The sequence below is a fragment of the Haliotis rubra genome, unplaced genomic scaffold (assembly GCF_003918875.1).
Source record: "Haliotis rubra isolate DU_JTF1 unplaced genomic scaffold, ASM391887v1 Scf107, whole genome shotgun sequence".
Taxonomy (NCBI): Eukaryota; Metazoa; Mollusca; class Gastropoda; order Lepetellida; family Haliotidae; genus Haliotis; species Haliotis rubra.
In genome coordinates this window covers 1205430-1228335 of record NW_025764970.1, presented here as the reverse complement: position 1 = coordinate 1228335, position 22906 = coordinate 1205430, and the positions used below count along the sequence as shown (strand labels likewise).

Sequence of the window (22906 nt, the reverse complement as noted above, 5' to 3'; positions counted from 1 at the left end):
GTTTGAAAGAGCAAAACTAAGAAATATATATATCCTCTTCTACCTAAAAAATCTTTCCATGTGTTTCCGAGAATAGTATTTATTTGAACCACTTTCTCGTCACGGGGAGGTCAGAGAAACATGAAATTAAAACCCATGAAGTCAAAATGAATACACTTTCAAAACTGAACTCTCACTGACGACGAACTCTGGACTATATAGACAGCGTAATAGGTTATCTTGTTGCCAAGCCTTTAGAGATATGTAGCGTTGTTGTGAAGTTCTCTCGATGTAATCAGTACATTGGGTCTGATTGTCATCTCCCACTCAGATAACGGCTGAGGAAGGTAAAGGCCGCTGGGGTGACATCTGGAATCTGCGATAAAGAACCCGGTCTACGAAGGAAGCCCGCAAGGTAGATAAACATTATTACTCACCAGCATTGAAAAAGCACCACTTTCAAAAGTTGATATTACTGAAAGTACGTTTAAGCAATTGATATTTTTTAGTTTATAATAACAGATGGACGTCTGACAAAAACAACAACACAGAAAAGACGCTCATTCATTAAATCGTTTCACAGTCACAAAGGATCAAACACATGTGGGGTCAAATGGAAAAGTCATTATCGCGTGTGGCTGCCATTTGCATTGACACATGCAGTGCAACGTCTCTTCATTGAGTCAATAAGCGTCCGAATAGAGTTCTGGGGGATGGCATTCCACTTCTGCAGTAGTGCAGCCTCAAGTTCCCGGATGTTTCGCATCTGTTGTCGCCGCGAAAGCCTTTGACTAATTTCGTCCCAATAGGGGATACATCTGGTGACAGTTTTGGCCAGTGAATTGCCGGGATGTGTTGCTGGGCCAAATACTGCATGGAAAGTTGAGCTGTGTGTGCCCGTGCGTTGTCCTGTTGAAAATTGATTGATGAAAGAATGGTACCACGTGATTCTGAAGAATCTGGTCACGGTAGTAAAGGGCATTAACTCGCCCATGACAGACATGAAGGGCAATCCTGTGATTGTAACTTATTCCACCCCAGCCCATGACACTCCCACCACCCCAACGGTCTGTCTGAACCACACTCCCATCAGCATAGCGTTCACCACGTCTACGCCAAGCACGTAATCGGCCGTCAGCATTACGTAAGTGAAGACGTGACTCGTCAGTGACTACCACACCATGCCATTGTTGTAACCTCTATTGAACATGCCTGTTAGCCCATTGTATACGCTCATTACGGTGTCTGTCAGTCAGAATTGGTCCAACGTCGAGCATGAAGGGAGTGCAGCAGTCCTGGCAGCCGGCAGTGTTCAATTACGGATATGGTCACGGACAATATGGCGATCCTGACGGGACGTCGTGACACGCTGTTGCCAAGGTCGTGGCAGGTCACGGGTGCTGCCTCTCTGCTGATGTCGTCCATGAAGCCTAACGATGGCGGAGTGGCACCGTCCAAGTCGTCGAGCAATATCCCTGCTGCTGGTGCCAAACTGAATCATGCCTCGTGCACGCTCTCTTTTCTGAGTTGTTTACCTCGGCATCTCTGTCCTCGTTTCACAATCGTTAGTGAAGCAATGATAATAGTTTCTCATACAACTGCTTATAAAGTCACAGTCAGCACGATTTCAGAACGCAATTCGCTTTTTTTCATGGCGTGAATGCATGTTGATGCATTTTGGAATTAAGATTCATACTGTGAACAGGAATTTGTTTCTAAAGCATTTTTATAACTAGACATGCCCTTCGACTTCATGATGAAAATATGGACAATTTTAGACTGGTGCGTTTTCAATGCTGGTGAGTATATTTCTAAACTAACGGGCATTCATTGTGATCTTGCATTCATTAAGAAAGAGTCAAGCGGTCAAAAATTAAAAAATCAAAGTTCATTCAAAAAGTGCATAAAATGTCACATCGTGAGACTGGAGTCAGGGGACACGTCATCAATAGCCAGTGTGACCACCCTGGCATCCATACACGCCAACACACGTCTACTCATCGGCGTTGTCAGTCAGCGGATGGCGTCAGCAAGAATCCTGTTCCATAGGTCCAAGAGAGTCTGTTCAAGTTCCCGTCGGTTCGCTGGAGGTGGAACGTCTGACGAACAAAACCAAACTCAGTCAGTCAGTCAGTCAAGATGATCACAGTGATGTTCAATGGTGTTCATGTCTGGAGAGGCCGCTGGCCAGGGCAATCCGTTGACGTTAACGTTGTGAAGGTATTCAGATAACGATTCTGGCGGTGTGGGACCTCGCGTTGTCATGCCACAAAAAGAATACTCTTGGCCCACAAGAGGTCTCAACACTCATCCCTGTGTCGCTGGGCAGATTTCAGATTTCCTCGGATGATAAACGGTCCTATTGTTCTCAGGCCACCAAAGCCGCCCCATACCATGACGCCTAGTCCATGGAACGCAGTTTGGTGCTTGTCGCTCTCCTCTGCCTGGAAAACCGCGAACTCGTTTCGGAACAGTCTAAACCAACTTTTATCTATAAAGAGCATTGTCTCCCAGTCACGTCCCTGCCACCGACGCACAGTTCGTGCCCATTGCAGTCTGCATTGACGATGTTTTCTGCTTGGGTTCAAACCTGTACCAGCGTTGTTGTTTTTATACGATTACTTAAAGTGCCTTTATGCCCGTTAGTTTATTACCGCTTGGGGACTAAGACGTCCATAGAATTGCAGTCAGGAGTTAGCAATTATTATTTTAAAATGATTTCCATTAAAGGGGAAAAAGTAATTGTGTTAACATTTAGTTAGTGGGAGATTTTTTCTTGGTATTATGGCCATTGTTGTTTCGGGTTTGCCTAATCAAATGTCAGACATCATCTATTTTATTAATGGGGAATAAGAACTGCCTCATTCCCACCCGTGAACCTCCGGGGTAGAATTGGTCTTCAACATCCCGTACTTGTAGTACGATGCGAGTAATGGGTTGTCTGTAATTACTCAAGTTTAAACGACCCAGTGACTGACATCATGAGCATCAATTTAGGCTTAGGATCAAGTCTACGCGGATGACCACCCGATCCCTTTAATGGTCGTGAACTACAAACATCTGGATTTCAAGGGAAAGACACTTGTCCCAGCAAATGATTGAAACTAGTCGATATGCCTCAAACTTAAAAAGGGTGGTTGGGTAGCCCCGTAGTTAAAGCATCCGCTCGTCATGCCGAAGACCTGGGTTCGATTCCCCATACGGGTACAGTCCCCCGCCGTGATATTGCTGGAATAGTGCTAGACGTGGCGTAAAAATAGACTTACTCACTTTGAGTCCCTAACCCGGAATCACACGTAGATATGTGTGATTTTACATGTATTTAACAAATGTCAAAATCAGTACGTGTATATGGAGTGATGATTATAGAAAAAGTACTTTATCTATGCTTCTGTTTCGACATTATAAGCAAGTTTACATATTTTTTCAAACGTATTTCTAATTGGCTCCAGTAACCGTATCACCGTGCTGCTAGCTATAATAGCTCCCTCTTTGATATTGACTACAGATTATATGACATCCCGTGCAGTGACTCCACGCATGACATCAGCGTGCACATCTGTTCCAACGATTGTTTTCGATACTTGGGAAGAATGACGTACACATTGTCAATACTGTCGTGATACCTGACTCGGGGTGTATCTCTACTGTTACCGTCGTCAAGTCTCGACTGTTTCCACGTCGGCCCGATAACTGCGGGCATGAATAGTCGCCACAGGACACATTGCAGTGAGTGGCTATTGATATTTTACTTATTTGGGATCCCTGCCAGTTACGGGTATCGTTCCAAGAAAACTTAATTAAACTGTTGTAATTTCAGTGTTTAAGCAGTGATGTTAGTAATGCATAATGAAATCGCCAGCAAAGAAGGCCAAATGTTGTGTGCGTTGGAGAACGACCTCGGTTGAGGTATTTTCTGCACATGCTTCTTGATCGCTGAGCTCGCCTGGCACGTGCATGGGTATTTCACGGATCAGAAACAAATCTACCTTGACTGTGTTTTGTATGGACATATGCATGGACTCTTAGTTTCCTCGGACCTTTCCAAGAAAATCAGCTCGACAAAGTCGAGTTTGTTTCCTTGTATTTGGGGAAAATGTTTCCCGTCACTGATCGTTGTTGTCACTGTTGCCGTTGACGTTGTTGCTGCTGTTGTTGTTCATGGACACTGGTACCATTTATATGTATTGTTCTTTGACCTGGGGTGGGGGGTGGAGGGTGTATTAGCCTAGTGGTTAAAGCGTTTGCTCGTCACGCCGAAGCCTATTTCTGGTGTCCCCCGTCGTGATATTGCATGAACATTGCTAAGAGCAGCGCAAAACTAAACTCACTCACTCACTTTGACATTGGTACAGTCTCAATGTGCTGTTCATAGACACTGGTAAAGTCTGTACGGACTGTACATGGACATGGGTTAAATCGATTAATCATCTAATGGAGGGTGTTATCGGTGCATTAAAGCAATCTGATAAACTTGGTATCAGTGTGCGAAATAGCCACTAGCCCGCTAGCCCGTGGCTAGTAAAAATCCAGTCGGGCCAGTAACTCCCCACAGTCACTGGCTCATGAATTTTCATGGGGTCATTTCATATATATATCACTCTTTCCGACTTGTTAAGTTGTAATACACTTTTAAATCATGAAAGATTATGGCCTGATAAATGATGGTGTTTTTCCTTTTTGTAATCTGTTGCTTAGTTCCTACATTCAAATTTCGGGCTAGTAACGTTCAGGCATAGCTAGCCCGGCTGGCTGACAAAAGTTGGAAACTATTTTGCACACTGCTTGGTATCCAAATCTAATAACTATGCAGATTACGTCAATCCACGAACTACTTTCACAAAACTCCATACACGCCATGCGAATCCTAAAACATTTTAACATTTCATTGATGACGTCGTCGCGAGTTTACATTGCGTGGACGAGTTCGTAAACAAACATGGCTGCCCCCATTCTCAAAATTGGTGATTCTGTAACAGAGGTTTTGGAGTCGTTACTGCAGTAATTGACTTTGGAAAACATGAAACGGAGTACTTCGTTCAAATTGAAGGTACGGATTATGAGGCACGAGTTAAAGGCAATCGTCTAAGACAGGTACCAACCAAGGATTTCGATCTATCGATCACAATACAGACGACGAATCGATTCCGTCAGGTATCAGAAACTGATATTGATGAGGTGATTACCAATGCAATGAAAACAAAAACACTGCCAAGAAAACCCTGCCCGATTTTGTTGTTCTTTTAGACAGAAAGATCTTATTTTAAGCATGAGTTATGTTTGCGCTGCACTGTATGTTTGCCAAAGGCTCGCATAATACCATTTTTATTCTTAATATATGATATTAATGATACGGAAACACACTCGGTTAATAATCTCTATATATCCGTACTACTCATGGACACAGCCTGTTTTACATGCCCCAACACCTCAGCAACCTCCCCGCTGTGATATTGCTAAAAGCTGCCTAAAACCCGGGAGACGCTATAAGAGTTGTAGAGTATCCCTGGTAGAACATAGGTTGCACAGAGGGAAAAGACCAGTCACCGTGAGCATAACCCATGTGAACCTGAACTCAAATACATGCGTCATATGTCACTGTTGAATGTTGTGTTAATAATATGACAACTAGCTTTACCTTATAATAATATGTTGTCCTCGACGTTAAGGAAAGAGCGTAGGTTGCTGGAGGAGTGAAGGATGAAGTGAAGGGAGTGGGTGAGATCCTCTAGAGTATATCCATGTGGTTTATAAGAGAGACTAGGCCCAACTGCAGCAATCAATCGGCATGCTATATACTTTGTACAAATTACGTTTGAGTGAGTAAGGGGGTTTAATATTATGATTATGTCATTTATATTTCAATGACTGGTCTGAGAAAGTCGATATGTTCATGAATTGTGCAACATTTCAACTATTTGCGAACACATCAACCTTCCATCCAAAAATGAGTCATAATGTTTCCAACTCTACCCTGCGTTAAACTCAGATACAGCAGCTTCATGTTTTCTTTATCTCCCAGTAGAGGAACCTTCGACAGTGTTACCTCAATGTTGACGTATCTTCCAGTATGTAGAGCTCCCCGAGTGTTACGTCAGTGTGAGTGTTACGTCAGTGTGAGTGTTACGTCAGTGTGAGTGTTACGTCAGAGTGTGAGTATAGCTCTCAATGATTGGAGCTGCCATAGAGTTAATATATCGTATCAAGTTCCTGGCAATTATGTTAATCACTTAACTGTTACACCACAGTCAATCAGGGTAGTATGGGTGATATGAGATCATAGGAAGACTCTACCGACACTGGCGACGGGTATGCTTTTATACGCTTCTATTAATCCTTGAAAAGAGTTCTGTTAAAGTATGTCACCCTTGTTCAAGTGAATACGATGTTGATCCTGGACTGGGGTAATCGTTAATACAGTGGCCCCTAAATACACACACACACACACACACCTTAAAGTGTGGCCTCTAAATACTATACCCCAAGACTGATGAAGTGTGCACCCTCCTTTCTCAAACAAACACACACACACACACACACAGACATAGTCTGTCGTACAGACCCTGAAGCAAATATATCCAAGAAAGCCCACAGCATGAGTTATTTGCGCTGCACTTTGTATGTTTGCCAAAGGATCGCATAATACGCCATTTTTATTCTTAATATATGATATTAATGATAGGGGAAACACACTCTCGGTTAATAATCTCTATATATCCGTGTACTACTCATGGACACAGCCTGTTTTTGCATGCCCCAACACTCGTAGCAACTTCCCGCGCTGTGATATTGCTAAAAGCTGCCTAAAACTCACTCACCGTCTGTAGAACATAGGTTGCACAGAGGGAAAAGACCAGTCACCGTGAGCATAACCCATGTGAACCTGAACTCAAATACATGCGTCATATGTCACTGTTGAATGTTGTGTTAATAATATGACAACTAGCTTTACCTTATAATAATATGTTGTCCTCGATGTTAAGGAAAGAGCGTAGGTTGCTGGAGGAGTGAAGGATGAAGTGAAGGGAGGGTGAGATCCTCTCTAGAGTATATTCCCTGTGGTTTATAAGAGAGACTAGGCCCAACTGCAGCAATCAATCGGCATGCTATATACTTTGTACAAATTACGTTTGAGTGAGTAAGGGGTTTAATATTTTAGTTATGTCATTTATATTTCAATGACTGGTCTGAGAAAGTCGATATGTGTTCATGAATTGGGCAACATTTCAACTATTTGCGAACACATCAACCTTCCATCCAAAAAATGAGTCATAATGTTTCCAACTCTACCCTGCGTTAAACTCAGATACAGCAGCTTCATGTTTTCTTTATCTCCCAGTAGAGGAACCTTCTCGACAGTGTTACCGCAATGTTTACGTATCTTCCAGTATGTAGAGTTCCCCGAGTGTTACGTCAGTGTGAGTGTTACGTCAGTGTGAGCGTTACGTCAGTGTGAGTATAGCTCTCAATGATTGGAGCTGCCATAGAGTTAATATATCGTATCAAGTTCCTGGCAATTATGTTAATCACTTAACTGTTACACCACAGTCAATCAGGTAGGTAATGGGTGATATGAGATCATAGGAAGACTCTACCGACACTGGCGACGGGTATGCTTTTATACGCTTCTGTTAATCCTTGAAAAGAGTTCTGTTAAAGTATGTCACCCTTGTTCAAGTGAATACGATGTTGATCCTGGACTGGGGTAATCGTTAATACAGTGGCCCCTAAATACACACACACACACACACACATTAAAGTGTGGCCTCTAAATACTATACCCCAAGACTGATGAAGTGTGCACCCTCCTTTCTCAAACAAACACACACACACACACACACACAGACATAGTCTGTCGTACAGACCCTGAAGCAAATATATCCAAGAAAGCCCACACAAGTCTAGAAAATGTGGCAAGTCTAGATTTCCTCAGCTTCTGAAAATGAAGAAAGTCTCAGGGCTCCTTTTCATTATATTTTATATTTTTTTACTATGAACTTTTTTCAGTAAAATATGTTCATTTCTAGAGACTGAATGTTAGTCTAACACAGACACAGACACACATACACCTTCTCTTTAAAGCTGTGTCCCGCCCCTGCTTGCTGGTTTTCATGGTGTCCTCAGGAGGGAGTAGGTAGAATTGGAGAAGGTGTGTTAGAACACACGGGTATATGTATAAAAAGGTACGTTAGGGGCCGCGGGCTTGGCCTAGGAACCGGAGGGGTGTTCATGAAATGTGCCGCTGTAGAGGTCACACGGCCTCACGGCATTTTTTACGTTTATTGTTTAACTCGGCGGCGTCTGTCAATCAAGTGGCATGTTTATCTCCACACTAACACATGGCTGCCCACCGTCTCGCTTCACTGCACGCATAGAACACCGCCGCACTACTTCAGCTTGACCACCAACATGACTACTATCAACACAACACGTGATGGAAATGCTGATAAAACATTTATTTAAACTCGAAAAATACAATTATATGATTGTATATATTGTGGTAATATATTTTATATATTGTATATATTGTGGTAATATATTTTCCGGACACCAAACGGGCGGTGGCTAATACCGCGATGTGGATAAAGCGTCCGATCGTCACGCTGAAAGACCGGGTTTGATTCCCCACATAGGTACAATGTGTGAAGCCAATTTCTGGTGTCCCCGCCGTGATATTTGCTGGAATATTGCTCAAAGCGGCGTAAAATCATACTCACTCGCCGCTCAATAGGACCACCGAACACTTACAAATGCTGTACCCAGTTTACGAACAGACAAAAAGTCTGAGAATTGTGATATCAGATGTAAGCAAAACAAGATAAATACTCATCTCAAGAAAATATTAACATTCATTAATGTTTGAGGAGGATGGACATGATGAAACAAAGAGTGTATTTCCAAATTAACTTAAGAACCGCTTGGGATGCGACGCTGCAACGGAGGTGCTTCTCTGGTGCCTCTTGACACCGCGTGACGTCATAGTCTCGCGGTGACCTCTGACTGTCCAGGCAGGATTACTCGCAGCTCAACACAGTACGTTGTAAAGCCAACCGAGCAGCTCCATCACTCTCGCGTCGGTGAGGAAATACTGGCAGAGCGTTGGCAGTGTGGCGCACGAGCTGGCTCGAAGATTCACAAGCCACGTGTATGTAAGGTACTGTGCTTTCATTCAGGATGTAGTTCGTCTTTGATATCAATCCTTTACTACGATCTTCTTACCGAAACTATTTGCACATGCTGCAACATTACTTTCTAGTAACACTTTTGCACTCATGTCATACTTTCTCTCAAACTTGACACGTGACATGGACGCGAGAATGTTCGTGCACAGTTGGAGTTGGAAAGGTTCGTGTAGAAAGAGTGCCGTTAATCAAGCAAAGTCACGCTGCCTGTTTGGGCAGAGAAATAGCCATTACCCTGATGAAACCCTCCTGTTTAAGGACAATGTTCCCTAGGGGTCGTCCGAGGCATAATTAGAAATGGATTCTGTCCCTATTTCAGAATTGCCCTCAGGCTGGAGTACGCGGCTTGGTATGCAAACGCCACCATAACGGGTCTTTGTTTTTAAGTAAGGGGACTTTGCCGAAGGTTGTAAATTAATCATTGTGGCGAAGTTAGTCGCATGTACACTAAGCAGCAGCACTGTCACTCTGTCGTCGCATCATTCCCCGTACTCGGGCTTCATTCCTTTTAAATAAACTGGCAGCATCAGAGCGGAAAAAAAAAAAAAATCTGCCCCTGTTTGTCACCCGTTGAACGATTAGCGCTTATAGTTCCCACATTTGTGCCAGGCTTCGAGAGAAACTGCACTGATATTTAGCCTTGTTAATAAATTGCGCGCGTTGCATTGCAGCCATCGTTTTCTGGGGTGCTGATGTATTCAAAATCTTAAAGCAATATTGCCTTGGAAATGTCCACCTCGCGTTCACGAACGTTTTCTTACCATTTACGGACTGACAACAGACGGAAATGGGGATAAATGTAGGACCTAATTTGAAACCAGTCACAGGATGAAAAGTAAGTGAGGTGCTCATTTTGAGCTGTCGACTGTCAACATAAATAACTACGAACATTCTTTGTGTCGTTAGTGGGATGAGAGCCTTGTGTCGTTAGTGGGATATGAGAGCCTTATTGTCGTTAGTGGGATATAGAGAGCCTTGTTCGTTAATTAGGATATAAAGAGCCTTGCGTCGTTAGTGGGATATGAAACCTTGCGTCGTTAATTAGGATATAGAAACCTTGCGTCGTTAGTGGGATATGAGAGCCTTGCACGTCGTTAGTGGGATATGAAGAGCCTTGTGTGTCGTTAGTGGGATATAGAGCCTTGTGTCGTTGGTGGGATATGAGGAGCCTTGTGTCGTTGAGTGGGATATATGAGAGCTGTGTCGTTGAGTGGGATATGAAGAGGCATAAGTGTATGAGATGCTAAAGGAAGTATTTTGAGTTTGATACTATTTAATCTGAAATTGCAAGAACGGCTGTTAAATTTGATGTTTTGCTGTTTAACCTATCACTCGCATAGGCGGATCCGCTGTGGTGGGCGGGGCTTGCAGGTAAAAACACCATTTGTCTTGGAAATTCCTTGTTAAATGACTATTGGAAACGCTCGTGAAAACGCTGCATCCGCCCCTCATAAAAATCAACAGCTGGGTAAAAGTAACAATAATATTGTGAAATGAGCATTATATTGACGCCACCTCAGCTGCCGAGGAGAAATTGTTATGATATACGCTATGTCATGCAAAATCCTATTGGCCATCAATAAAATACATATTTTACTGCCGGTAGAAAGTAGTTTTGATTTGCACAGCAACTCGGTGAAAACCGAAACCTAAATACCATTTATCCTCAGACTGGCGGATGTTCCCGACAGATAGTGCCGCCATTTTTAAAATAAAAATCTGTTAGAATAATGAGATTATAGTTTGTTTTCATCAAGTTAGAAAATCAAGACTACTTTCTACTCGTTAATTAAATATGTATTGGAATCATAACCAAAAGTTTTGCATGACACAACTTATAACATAACGATTTCTTCCACGGAAGCGAGGTGGGGGTCGAGTCACAATACTGCTTGCCGATAAATTTCTTGCTACATTCCCATGGTTAATGTCCACTCACCAGTATGTAGATACTAGTCAATGTGCGTCTTTATATTTGGTCTTATAATCCCAATTAGTTTATTATCACTTGTATGCATTTTGAAACTAAATAAAAGCTGACGATCTGCTAATACTTATAGTGAATTTATAACAGAACTGTAATATCTAGACATTTTATAGTTTGCCAATGTGAATCATAATTCGCACACACACCCTAGTGTATGCTTGTTAAATCATGTCTCATTACACTTCACGGGAGAAAACAATCGTGATTCCGTTGAATGCTACGACAAATGAATAAAAACAAAATGCAAATATTAAAATTAAAACAGATTAAAGTTATAGGAACAATATCAGGCCATTACCTTGTTCGAGGAATGTATCCATCAATATCCACAAAACTGTTCCAAATGATGTGTCTTTTAACAGTTTAAATATACGAAAAAAGTGATAAAAATCTTTTTCAGGTATTGGTGTATAGTCTCATTGGTCACCCAAGACATAGCACACCTGGCAACTAATTGCATAATGTCCGCCTTTCTTTAAAAACAGTAATTTAGTTAGGGGCCAATAATGAACTGATCAATCAATGTATTGCCGGTTAATCCTTTGAAAGAAGGACGTTGTTTTTACGCAGACACCGACAGAGTGTATTCAGTATAGATTAGTAAATCTACATACATAAACACTACCTTTTGACAATTCCGCTGTATGAATAAGAAAAGTAATTAATCAATCAGCGTGTTATCGGTTAATCCTTTGATCGATGTTTTATAATGTTGAATATTTTACTCCAGACACAAAGAAATGCCAAATGGAAACCTTTGTCAGGGTAATCTAAGTGTGATTTACACTAATTATACCTGTTATAAATTAATTCCAGAAAGTGACCATCAAGTGAATGATGACAAATAACATGTGTAGGTTTATACCACCTAACAAGCGGGTTACAACGAGGGAGTATTTAATTGCTGTAAATTGCATGTGAAAACTTATGGGCCGACACTGTTTTGAGAATATAAACTTATTTTTACATGACATGATTAAATATCGAGGTAAAACAACACAGAAATGGGATCCAATTTGGATCAGTCATTATACAAATAGGGCCTAACGACACCAATCGATTTTGACAGAATCGTCTATATGAAAACAAGTTGTAACTCGAAACTAATAGGCAAAGCAGGAGACAAAAAATAAATGACAGTAGATTGTGAGAACATATAGCTTTCATTTTCACACAAACAATTGTCACGATTTCAGGTTTATACAAGCCTGTAAACACGATGGATAATTTACTCCCCTAAAATGTAGATGAATTCTGCATCGGCCCTCAAAGCGATTCCTCATATGACGTCACAGAGGCGCGCCGCTCTGATTGGTTGAAATTTCGTTCGCGGGTGAGAATTGTGCACTGTTGTCAAAAAGGTCGATTTAAGTCAATTAAAGGTCGAAATGAGTAGTTTTAATGACGGGGTTTCATTTATAACGATGCCAGTTAGTGATTTATGTATTTGTACCCCCTAGGGTTTATGTGACCTTTAAAAAGCTGTGTCCGTCCCTGCTTGCTGGTTTTCATGGTGTCCTCGGGAGGAGTAGGTAGGGTTGAGAAAGGTGTTGAGAACACACGGGTATATGTATAAAAAAAGAGGTACGTTGGGGCCCTTGGGCTGCTTCCTAGGAACCGGAGGGGGTGTTCATGAAATGTGCCGCTGTATAGTCACACGGCCTCACGGCATTTGTTTATTGTTTAACTCGGCGGCGTCTGTCAATCAAGTGGCATGTTTATCTCACACTAACACATGGCTGCCCACTGTCTCATTGTCTCTGAACCATATCATTTACACTTCCTCCGAGCTCTTACTGTCATACAAAGCTTTTAATGAAGCATGTCTAGATTTTCCACACTTTCTTATCACACTGGGATTTCTCTTCAAATTAAGTAGTTGCTTGTATTTTATATATATTGTATATATTGTGGTAATATATTTTATATATTGTATATATTGTGGTAATATATTTTATATATTGTATATATTGTGGTAATATATTTTCGGACACCAAACGGGCGGTGGCTAGCCTGATGGATAAAGCGTCCGCTCGTCACGCTGAAGACCCGGGTTTGATTCCCCACATGGGTACAATGTGTGAAGCCAATTTCTGGCGTCCCCCGCCGTGATATTGCTGGAATATTGCTCAAAGCGGCGTAAAATCATACTCACTCACTCACTCAATAGGACACCGAACACAAATGCTGTGCCCAGTGTACGAACAGACAAAAAAGTCTGAGAATTGTGATATCAGATATTAGCTTAAACAAGATAAATACTCATCTCAGAAAAATATTAACATTCATTAATGTTTGAGAGGATGGACATATTAAACAAAGAGTGTATTTCCAAATTAACTTAAGAACCGCTTGGGATACGACGCTGCAACGGAGGTGCTTCTCTGATTGCCTCTTGACACCGCGTGACGTCATAGTCTCGCGATGACCTCCCCGACCCCCACTGACTCCGACCGAATTACTCGCAGCTCAACACAGTACGTTGTAATCCAACCGAGCGGCTCCATCACTCTCGCGTCAGTGAGGAAATACTGGCAGAGCGTTGGCAGTGTGGCGCACAAGCTGGCTCCGAGAGATTCACAAGCCACGGCGTGTATGTAAGGTACTGTGCTTTCATTCAGGATGTAGTTCGTCTTTGATATCGATCCTTTACTACGATCTTCTTACCGAAACTATTTGCACATGCTGCAACATTACTTTCTAGTAACACTTTTGCACTCATGTCATACTTTCTCTCCAAACTTGACACGTGACATGGACGCGAGTATGTTCGTGCACAGTTGGAGTTGGAAAAGGTTTCGTGTAGAAAGAGTGCCGTTATTAAACAAAAGTCCACGCTGCCTGTTTGGGCAGAGAAATAGCCATTACCCTGATGAAACCCTCCCTGTTTAAAGGACAATGTTCCCTAGGGGTCGTCCCGAGGCATAATTAGAAATGGATTCTGTCCCTATTTCAGAATTGCCCTCAGGCTGGAGTACGCGGCTTGGTATGAAACGCCAGCATAACAGGTCTTTGTTTTAAGTAGAGGACTTTGCCGAAGGTTGTAAATTAATCATTGTGGCAAGTGACTGTCGTCTTTTCTACAGTTTAATGAATCAAGAGAGAGCGGGATTTTTCTTTGTTGCATCATTCCGCCGTACTGGCCATTCCTTAAATAAACTGGCAGCATCAGAGTGAAAAAAATCTGCCCCTGTTTGTCACCCGTTGAAATAGATTAAGCATGAGAAAGTCTCATTAATTTTTCAGCTGAAATATTTCCTCGAGAGAAACCGTAATTTGATATTTAGCCTTGTTACTACAACAGGCGTAAAGGTTAGATTATACTGTGGCGGTAATATTTCCTGTTTTCTGGGGTGCTGTTGTATTCAAAATCTTTAAAGAATATTTCGTTTGAAATGTCGACCAGGAACACGAATGTTTTCAATATTTGGTGACATCATACTAGACGGAAATGGGATAAATGTAGGATTTATCGAAACCAGTCACAGGATTAGAAAAGTAAGTGAGGTGCTCATTTTGAGCTGTCGACTGTCAACATAAATAACTGCGAACATTCTTTGTGTCGTTAGTGGGATATGAGAGCATATGTGTACTGAGATGTAAAAGAAAGTATTTTGAGTTTGATTATATTTAATCTGAAATTGCAAGAACGGCTGTTAAATTTGATGTTATTGCTATTTAACTATCACTCGCATAGGCTGAGGGGCTTGCAGGGTAAAACCACTATTTGTCTTGAAATTTTGTTAAATGACTATTGAAACGCTCGTGAAAAAAGCTGTATCCGCCCCTGACTCGTTCGTGAAAGGAAATTTATAGCTGGGTAAAAGTAAACGTACCAATTTTGTTTTTATCTATTTGGAAATTGAAAGAAATGTCATAAAATTTGATAATGACTCTAAACCATCACCAATTCCTGAGACAGTTTGTAAAATGAAATCTGTGGCAGGGAATTTTGTGCAAATATATATTGGTACAATGAAGTCTGAGGGATGAACCAAATGACCCGTACTATGTTTGGGGTGTTCGTTTGAGCCATAGAAAGAGTGAGTGAGTGCATTGGGTATTTACGCCGCTTTTAGCAATATTCCCTCACTACCACGGCTGTGGACACCAGGAATAGGCTTCACACATTGTACCCATGTGGGGAATCGAACCCGGGTCTTCGGCGTGACGAGCAAACGCTTTAACCACTAGGCTACCCCATCGCCCTGCCATAAAAAGAAAATGTATTGTTTTTTCAAAGCTAGGATGTGTGAGATACCCATCGGCAGTTGTGTATTGTGCGACATGTGTTTTCATTTTATTTGCAGATATCATGGATAAAGGGAACGACAAATATTAGTGAATAACTAAATCAATTATTGTACATTTATCTTCAATAACATGTGTTCAGAACATTACATAGAGGAGTAAATTGCAGGTACCATCTCACCAATGCGGACCCGTCCAGACCGTATCATTCTGTGGCGTACCAATCCGGTTTGGACAGGTTCCAGTATTGTGAGAGGGTCCCAGCGTTCGTTGGAATAACCATGCTCTGTTGTGTGTATCACAAAATCAACCTTTGACCTAGGGTAGGGAGACCAATCGTTTCTAGCAGTGCAGTGTGGAGTCTATTCGGATCCCGTGCGCCATGAGTAGATGAGTCGCCGTAATATTGCTGGAATATTGCTAAAAGTGGCGTAAAACTTACTCACTCACTCACTCACTGCTAAGCCAACTTGACACACTCTCTAAGTGTGCACATGGCTAAAGTCATCGGATTTCTGGTGTCCACCGCCATGATGTTGCTGGAATATTGCTTAAAGAGGCGTAAAACCTTACTCACTCACACATTGTTAAACCAACCTGACACAATTACTATGGGTAAAGTTATCAGATGCCCACGGCATGCTGCATGCATAGCTATTATTCTATGCAATATATCAGAACAAGTTACATCTGACACGGTTATCGGTGGTTGTCTCCTGAACTGCACTGAAACGTGGATTTACCAGCTTTCTCTACTGAGATGTCTAGTCGATAGCGACAATACTTTTATCAACACGGACAAATGTTTCTATTTCCACGTTGCTTCACAGACCGCGACTGCGACACCAGTGGTAGTGTTAGAAAATCCTTTATTGACATTACCTCACAGTCTTGGTGCAGACACACAGCGTCGGTAAACTGTGTACAAACATGCTCCTATCACAACACACATTGAGCAGCTTGTAACCTAGACCCTGTTGATAGGTTCCGGTTGCAGTGGTGGGGTAGCCTAGTGGTTAAAGTGTTCGCTCGACACGCCGAAGACCCGTGTTCGATTCCCCACATGGGTACAATGTGTGAAGCTCTTTTCTGGTGTCCACCGCCGTCATATTGTTGGAATATTGCTAAAAACGGCGAAAAAAACTCACGGTCATGGTTAGAATTGATCCTCAGCAACCCATGCTTGTCGCAATAAGAGATCGGTGAATTGCTTGATGCATATCATCGTTACTTGATTACATAGATCGATTCTCATGCTGATAATCACTGGACTGTCTGGTCCAGAATCGATTATTTACAGATCGCCGTCACGAGTACAATGTAGCGTTAAACAGACAAACCGACATTTAAATCCGAAATACGCGTCTTCAGAGTCAATAGGGCTTTGAGTGAGTGAGTTGGGTTTAACGCTGCTTTATGCAATATTCCAGCAATATCACGGCGAGGGACGCCAGAAATGAGCTTCACACATTGTACCTATGTGGGGCGTGACGAGCGAACGCTTTAACCACTAGGCTACCCCACCGCCCCAAGCGGGTTTTGGACTAATGCAGCGAGATTAGACATGGTTTTGTGATAAATCATCCGATTTTTTATCCGACATTCATATGTATCGTTTTTTATGTATCATTATGTCCAACATTTGACAAATCCGACATATCAACTTTTCAAACTTCCGAGTAAGGGGCTTTGATGGTCAGGTGACATTTCGGTGTACCGACATTAGGCAATGTTTCGCTGTACCCGCCATTTAGCTCAATCCGTCGTTTCGCCATATCTGACTTTTCGCTAAATCAGAAATTTCTATATATCCGACATGTCCTGCACTTACTTCCTTACACGGGGTAGCTCTATTTTTTAACTTTACACTTGAAAACTGGATGTGACCATGACATTACAAACGTTTAGAAGGGTTGATCAGGTGAAGAGAGTCTCGGAAACACCACTGTATATCTGTTTGCAGTGCAAACATCACTTTAAACAAAAAGTAAATCAAATATAGTGAAATTAAGATCGCGAATCCTCATCATTTTAAATCTCAGAATTTTTTTCAACTTAGGATAAAAGTTGTTTAACACACGATCATAGATTCAAATCGCTATTATTAGTTTGTATTACAACTTTTATCCTAAGTTGAATAAAATTCTGAGATTTAAATGTTCAATTGGCAAGGAAATGAGGATTCGCAATCTTAATTTCACTTTATTTGACTTACTTTTTTGTTTAAAGTAAAATCCATCGGTACGTTTTCACTGCAAACAGACTATACAGCGGTGTTTCCGAGACTCTCTTCACCTGATCAACCCTTCTAAACTCCAATTAACATAGTCGAATCGCCTGAACCTGGTAACGTGTTAGCGAAAGGCGATAACTCATCGACCAACAATACTGCTTAAAGGTCACATGCAACGTAAAACACAACTTTGCAGATTCTGATACCTTTCGGTATGGACTTACCGGAAAACAAATCGTCAAAATGCAAATTCAACTTATAAAGTTGAAAAATAACGCGATGAAAAAAAACGCGCGAAATCGGAGTTCAAACGTTTCACTAATTTTCCCCGACTTTTCTGGGGAAAACGGGTTTCAATAGCTGGGCTGCGCTCATAGCACGCGCAGTGAAATAGGTTCGCGCAGCTTGGAAGCGGGTTGTCCGGTGAATACTCGGTGAAGGCTTTGGTGTGAGCCATTTTTCTAATGTTTTGTTGATATCCTCACACAGGCGCGAGCTTTTATATGTTATGACAGTAAATTAACTGTTTATATAATTTCACCACACGTTCTTCTTACCAAGTCACTTTCTTAGTCTGATACTTAAAAAGCAGTGTCATTATTTAGCGTTGACAGAATTTCTAACTGTGATATAGATATGTCGTTGTCACAGACAAAACTCAATGTCTTGTTTTATTGACACCTGTGTGTCTGCCTGCCTGTCTGCTAATGACAATATTTAATACACAGCTGCTATCACTGACCACATGCAATTTGAACTTAACACCAATCAGGCTATACACCATAAACAAAATGCATTGATTTATGGCCCGAGTTCGGTCTCTGTCACATTATGTAATTACACAGACAGGCAGGTGTGATAGTTGAACACTTGACATGTTATGATGTCTGTTGATTGCAAAATGTTATACACAAAAAATTGAGCATGTATTTACAAACCCAACATCTCTACATATACACACACAATAAGCCGTGAGGGCATACGCAAATGAACCAGCCGTTACACTTGAGTGCACACCCACCCGCTCCTGACTGGGTTCGGTATCCCGGCTGCTTCGTTTCTTGGGAAGTAAAACCGAAGTACACAATATTGCACTTTTGATTTGCGATTGTACGCTAATCAACCCTTCTAAACTCCAATTAACATAGTCGAATCGCCTGAACCTGGTAACGTGTTAGCGAAAGGCGATAACTCATCGACCAACAATACTGCTTAAGCTGTCAACATATTAAAAAATACAGTGTAAATCTTGCAGTCTGTAATATATGCCCTTCTGATATTATTTTTTGCAGATACGCGACAGAGCGCAGCTATGAGGAAGTCCACACCGTACGTAGACCTGAAAAAGTTTTGTTGAAGACGAGCGAAATGCCAAGTGCGCATGTTTTTTCGTCGTGAGCATTTCAAATGGACTACAACTGCGGAGAAACTTGGTGCCGTCCCTCGTAACGAAAGATTGCTCCTCTTCACGCCTGTCAATGTGGGACTAACGAGCGAACTGGAAACGTCACAGGGCCTTGCCCACGGGAAAGTCGTCACAGCTAGGTGTTTGCAAATTTGAAGAATTATGCTAACTGCACAATAATCCATCTTATCAAGATGGCCACATGATGTCTAGGCCGAGCTGAGTCAAAGGGATAAACGCTGTGTCCAGTGCCGATGTACCTCATATCCTTCCCTCGCTCACCTTGGCATCACATCCCTCCCACACAGAACGCAGTGAGAATGCGCTTCTCGGTCAAGGCGGTTGCGAAGAAGATCGCCATATGCTTCGCACTTCTTTATTGCTTTTCCTGTCTGCGAGTGTTTCTTCCTCTGCCCATTCAGCCGATGGGGGTCGTGCATTTGGCGCAGCTCGCCGTGCACTGGCAAAGGTTTCCGGTAGAAGGAGCAGACGACACATTGTTAAACAATATAACTGTGCCCGTGTCTGTGAACGTTGATGCTGTGTCCCAACATCTCGATCGGACGTGGGCGAGAACTATGTATTCAGATACAGATAATATTGAAAAGCAATTTCAACCGTCCATGACGACTGAACAACGTCTAAAAATGCATGTGACACTAGAAACATTTCTTCAGGCTTGTGAATGGGCAAACCTGACGTACTTTCTGATAGGTGGGTCGCTGCTAGGCATGTACCGTCACCATGGAGTCATTCCGTGGGATGATGATACTGACATTGCAATGAATGCATCAGAATGGAGAAAAATCCGCCATGTTTTATCACGTGTCCCAGGATATGAACTATATGCCCCCAGCAACGTTCAGTGGAAGTTTTACATGAAAAGCCTTGCACCTATTGAAAATAAACCTTTCAGATGGCCGAATGTGGATATTTTTTTCTACACAGAAGATTCCACCTATATATGGGGATTAACAGCGGATATTAAAGGAGAATTTTTTGTTAAAAAAACAGATTTGTTTCCACTCCAATACCGTCCATTTGAGAACAGAAGAGCAGCAGTCCCTTGCAACACGCGGGATATCCTCATCCGTAGGTATGGTGACCTTGACCTTTGCGTTTCTCTGGCCTACGGACATAAGACGAGCACCAGTGTGACGGACGTAAAGAAACGTCCCTGTAAGGAGCTCCATAGTTCGTATCCCTTTGTATTCAGGAGCCCCGGCAGCCATGGAGGTATCGTGGAGACGTTGAAAGTTGGGCCTCACGTGGTTAAGAATGTTACGCTTCCTGATTTTTGTAGTTCAACGTTCCTAGGATGAAACTGAAGATCTCATTATCAATTATTCAAAATTCCTGCCATGGTTCCGTTTCCAGGGTAACTGGTACAGATGGAGCAGATCAATGTGTAATCACATCTGGTGCACACAGTGAGAGTGTGAGAATGTCCTAATTAACGCTTCGTCAAATTGAAACTCTCGTTTGCTGTTTGTCAAGGAGATGGGTTTCTTTGAAGAGATACCAATTCAAGGTTATGCGCTCGTTCTAATTAATAATGTGCCTTTGAACAAATGTATATCTCGCCATGCGTGGTGGGGTTAGTTTAACACATTAACAACTGAATATCATGTTCGACTGTTAACCACATCGCCTGTGCATGTGTGATTGGTGGACTTAACGCTTCCTCAAATTCAAACATTCAAAAGCTATTTGTCAAAGTGTGGAGTTTCTCTGGAGAGATCAGCCAATTCAAGAATATGTGTTCTTCCGAATCAATAATGTGCCTTTGAACAAGTGTATGTCTCGGCGTAACCCTGTTTGTGGAATGGTGTGTCCCGGTGAGCAGCGATTTGAACCGTTCCGGGCTTCAGCTCTTGTCACTGCTGCAGTGCAAAGTCAAGACAATGTAACATTGTGAAATGAAAGAAGGAATTGCTGCTGTGTCATGTTTGACTGTTAAACTCTATCTATTGTGCATACGTGATCGTAGATTTAATCAAGGGAACAACAGAGTATCGTTTCGACTCTTGAACTCTGAATAGGTGGTCGGCGGACCCAATCATGAGAAGGTTGACTGTCATTTCGACTGTTGAACTCCATCGCTTGCGCAAATGTGTTGGATTGATTTTATAACGGGAACAACTGAAAATCATTATACTGTTAAACGCTTGTGCATATGTGATGGGTGTGTGGACTTATGTGGACAGTTGAATAATACGTTGTTCGCAACGCTGTGCATACCGACGTCACAGTGTTGACGAGTGAGTGAGTGTAGGTAAAGTGAATCCCCACACAACACTACCTCTCATTGTTGAGCAGGGTTAGTTACTTGAATGTATCCATGGGGAAAACGTGTGAATTGGACTCATTTTCTATGCTTATATCACTGCCACGATCTGAACTATTGTGCTGTACATTCCTGTGTTATATCCTGAATGCCAAATTCAAAACAGACGTGTTTGTTGACAAAAATATTCATGCATGGGGAAAGGTCTAACTTTTGGGGAACGTTATGGGAATATCTGAAGCATATAGGCACCGCATCGATTTCAAGAACTCGCAAAAAGTAGAGCTTGCTTGATGATCGTATATTCCTATTTTGGGGCGTGCAATTCAGTGTATTTCTCGTGCAGCACTATCCAGTTCGTGATAAATTCATTTGTTACGCTTCTTTTCACAACGTTCAACTATTCTCGCAGTGTTGGAGCTTATGATCCCAGTTTCTTAAAGGTATTTCTGGAACGGCTGAACTACGAGCTTCCATTATGAGAAGGACGATATTAAGTCGCGTCACCCTGAGTTGCAAGTCGCAATTCAGTGTACATAGTTTTGTTCCTTTAACCGCGGGTTCGAATCTCGGTTTTTTATATATTGTTAGATGGTATTTGAGGATTATATCTTAACCCACGAGTTTCACCAAGTGGTAAACGTCAGCGTTACTGGAATACTGCTCAAAGTGGTGATAAACCCAACTCACCCTCTCAATTCCAGCATAACCCAAATTGAGCAACTGTACATCAACTTGGGGTGATCAGATGACCGCGGTGCGTTTCAAATGAATCACATATAGAGTGATAAGTGACTCAACGAAGCGGATCATCGTTCAGTCCAACTTCGACATATCCTATTGTTTATGTGATAGCAAGATGAACTTATCATGCGGATTTATATCATGCCTAATGTTAGTATGTATTTTCTGTTTCATCAGTGACGTGGTGTGGACAGTTTTTGACATTCTACCATTTCCATTATGTGTTGTACAACTCACTCACTCAGCAATATTCCGGGTGGCAGTCTGTATAGTTTCTTGACCAGACATTCCAGTGATTAACATCATAAGCATCGGGCCACGCAATAGGGATTTGATGAAATGTATCATTTACGTCAGCGGATCTAACATCGTTGGTCGCCTCTAATTACAAGCAAGTTCTTTGAGAGGCATTTTAGAAGTTGTGAAGATGAAGGAAAACCAAGTTCTATGGATAGTCAACTTCTTTATTGCAATGAGTGCAACGTTTCGGTGTAGGTACTAACATTGTTATCAAGCAAGTGATACAACAATTTGAAACAAGGAGAATATATATTCGGTGATGACGATGTTAGTACCTACACCGAAACGTCGCACTCATTGCAAAAAAGAAGTTGACTATCCATAGAACTTAGTGTTCCTTAATTACAAGCAGTTATATAACCTGGCTCTTCTTTCATTCAAAGGCTACGATTAGATGTACATGTCTTCAATCCAGAGTATGCCATTGTATTTTGTTTTCACACTCAGAGTTTTTTTAGATTTTATACGTGCCATTATGTTCAGTTTACATATCGTAAACGCAACTAGTGACGTCACAGGTTCATGTGTACACATATTA

The 22906-nt window shown here is 41.9% G+C and overlaps 1 protein-coding gene across 5 annotated transcripts in view; it reads left to right on the top strand.

Annotated features, from left to right (window-relative positions):
- LOC124279696 overlaps positions 1–22494 on the top strand; it is a 28037-nt gene extending 5543 nt beyond the window's left edge. Inside the window, exons 2-3 of one of the 5 annotated variants that reach the window (XM_046715550.1) lie at positions 311–394; positions 18925–22494. In XM_046715550.1, coding sequence (XP_046571506.1) covers positions 19292–20359 — 1068 coding nt within the window. In that variant the 5' untranslated portion in view covers positions 311–394; positions 18925–19291 and the 3' untranslated portion in view covers positions 20360–22494. Of the gene's footprint in view, positions 1–310; positions 395–3512; positions 3709–9077; positions 9134–13512; positions 13751–18924 lie in introns of those variants that run through there. The other 4 variants (XM_046715568.1, XM_046715558.1, XM_046715534.1 and 1 more) reach the window with 4 other exon arrangements.
- Positions 22495–22906: the final 412 nt, after the last annotated feature.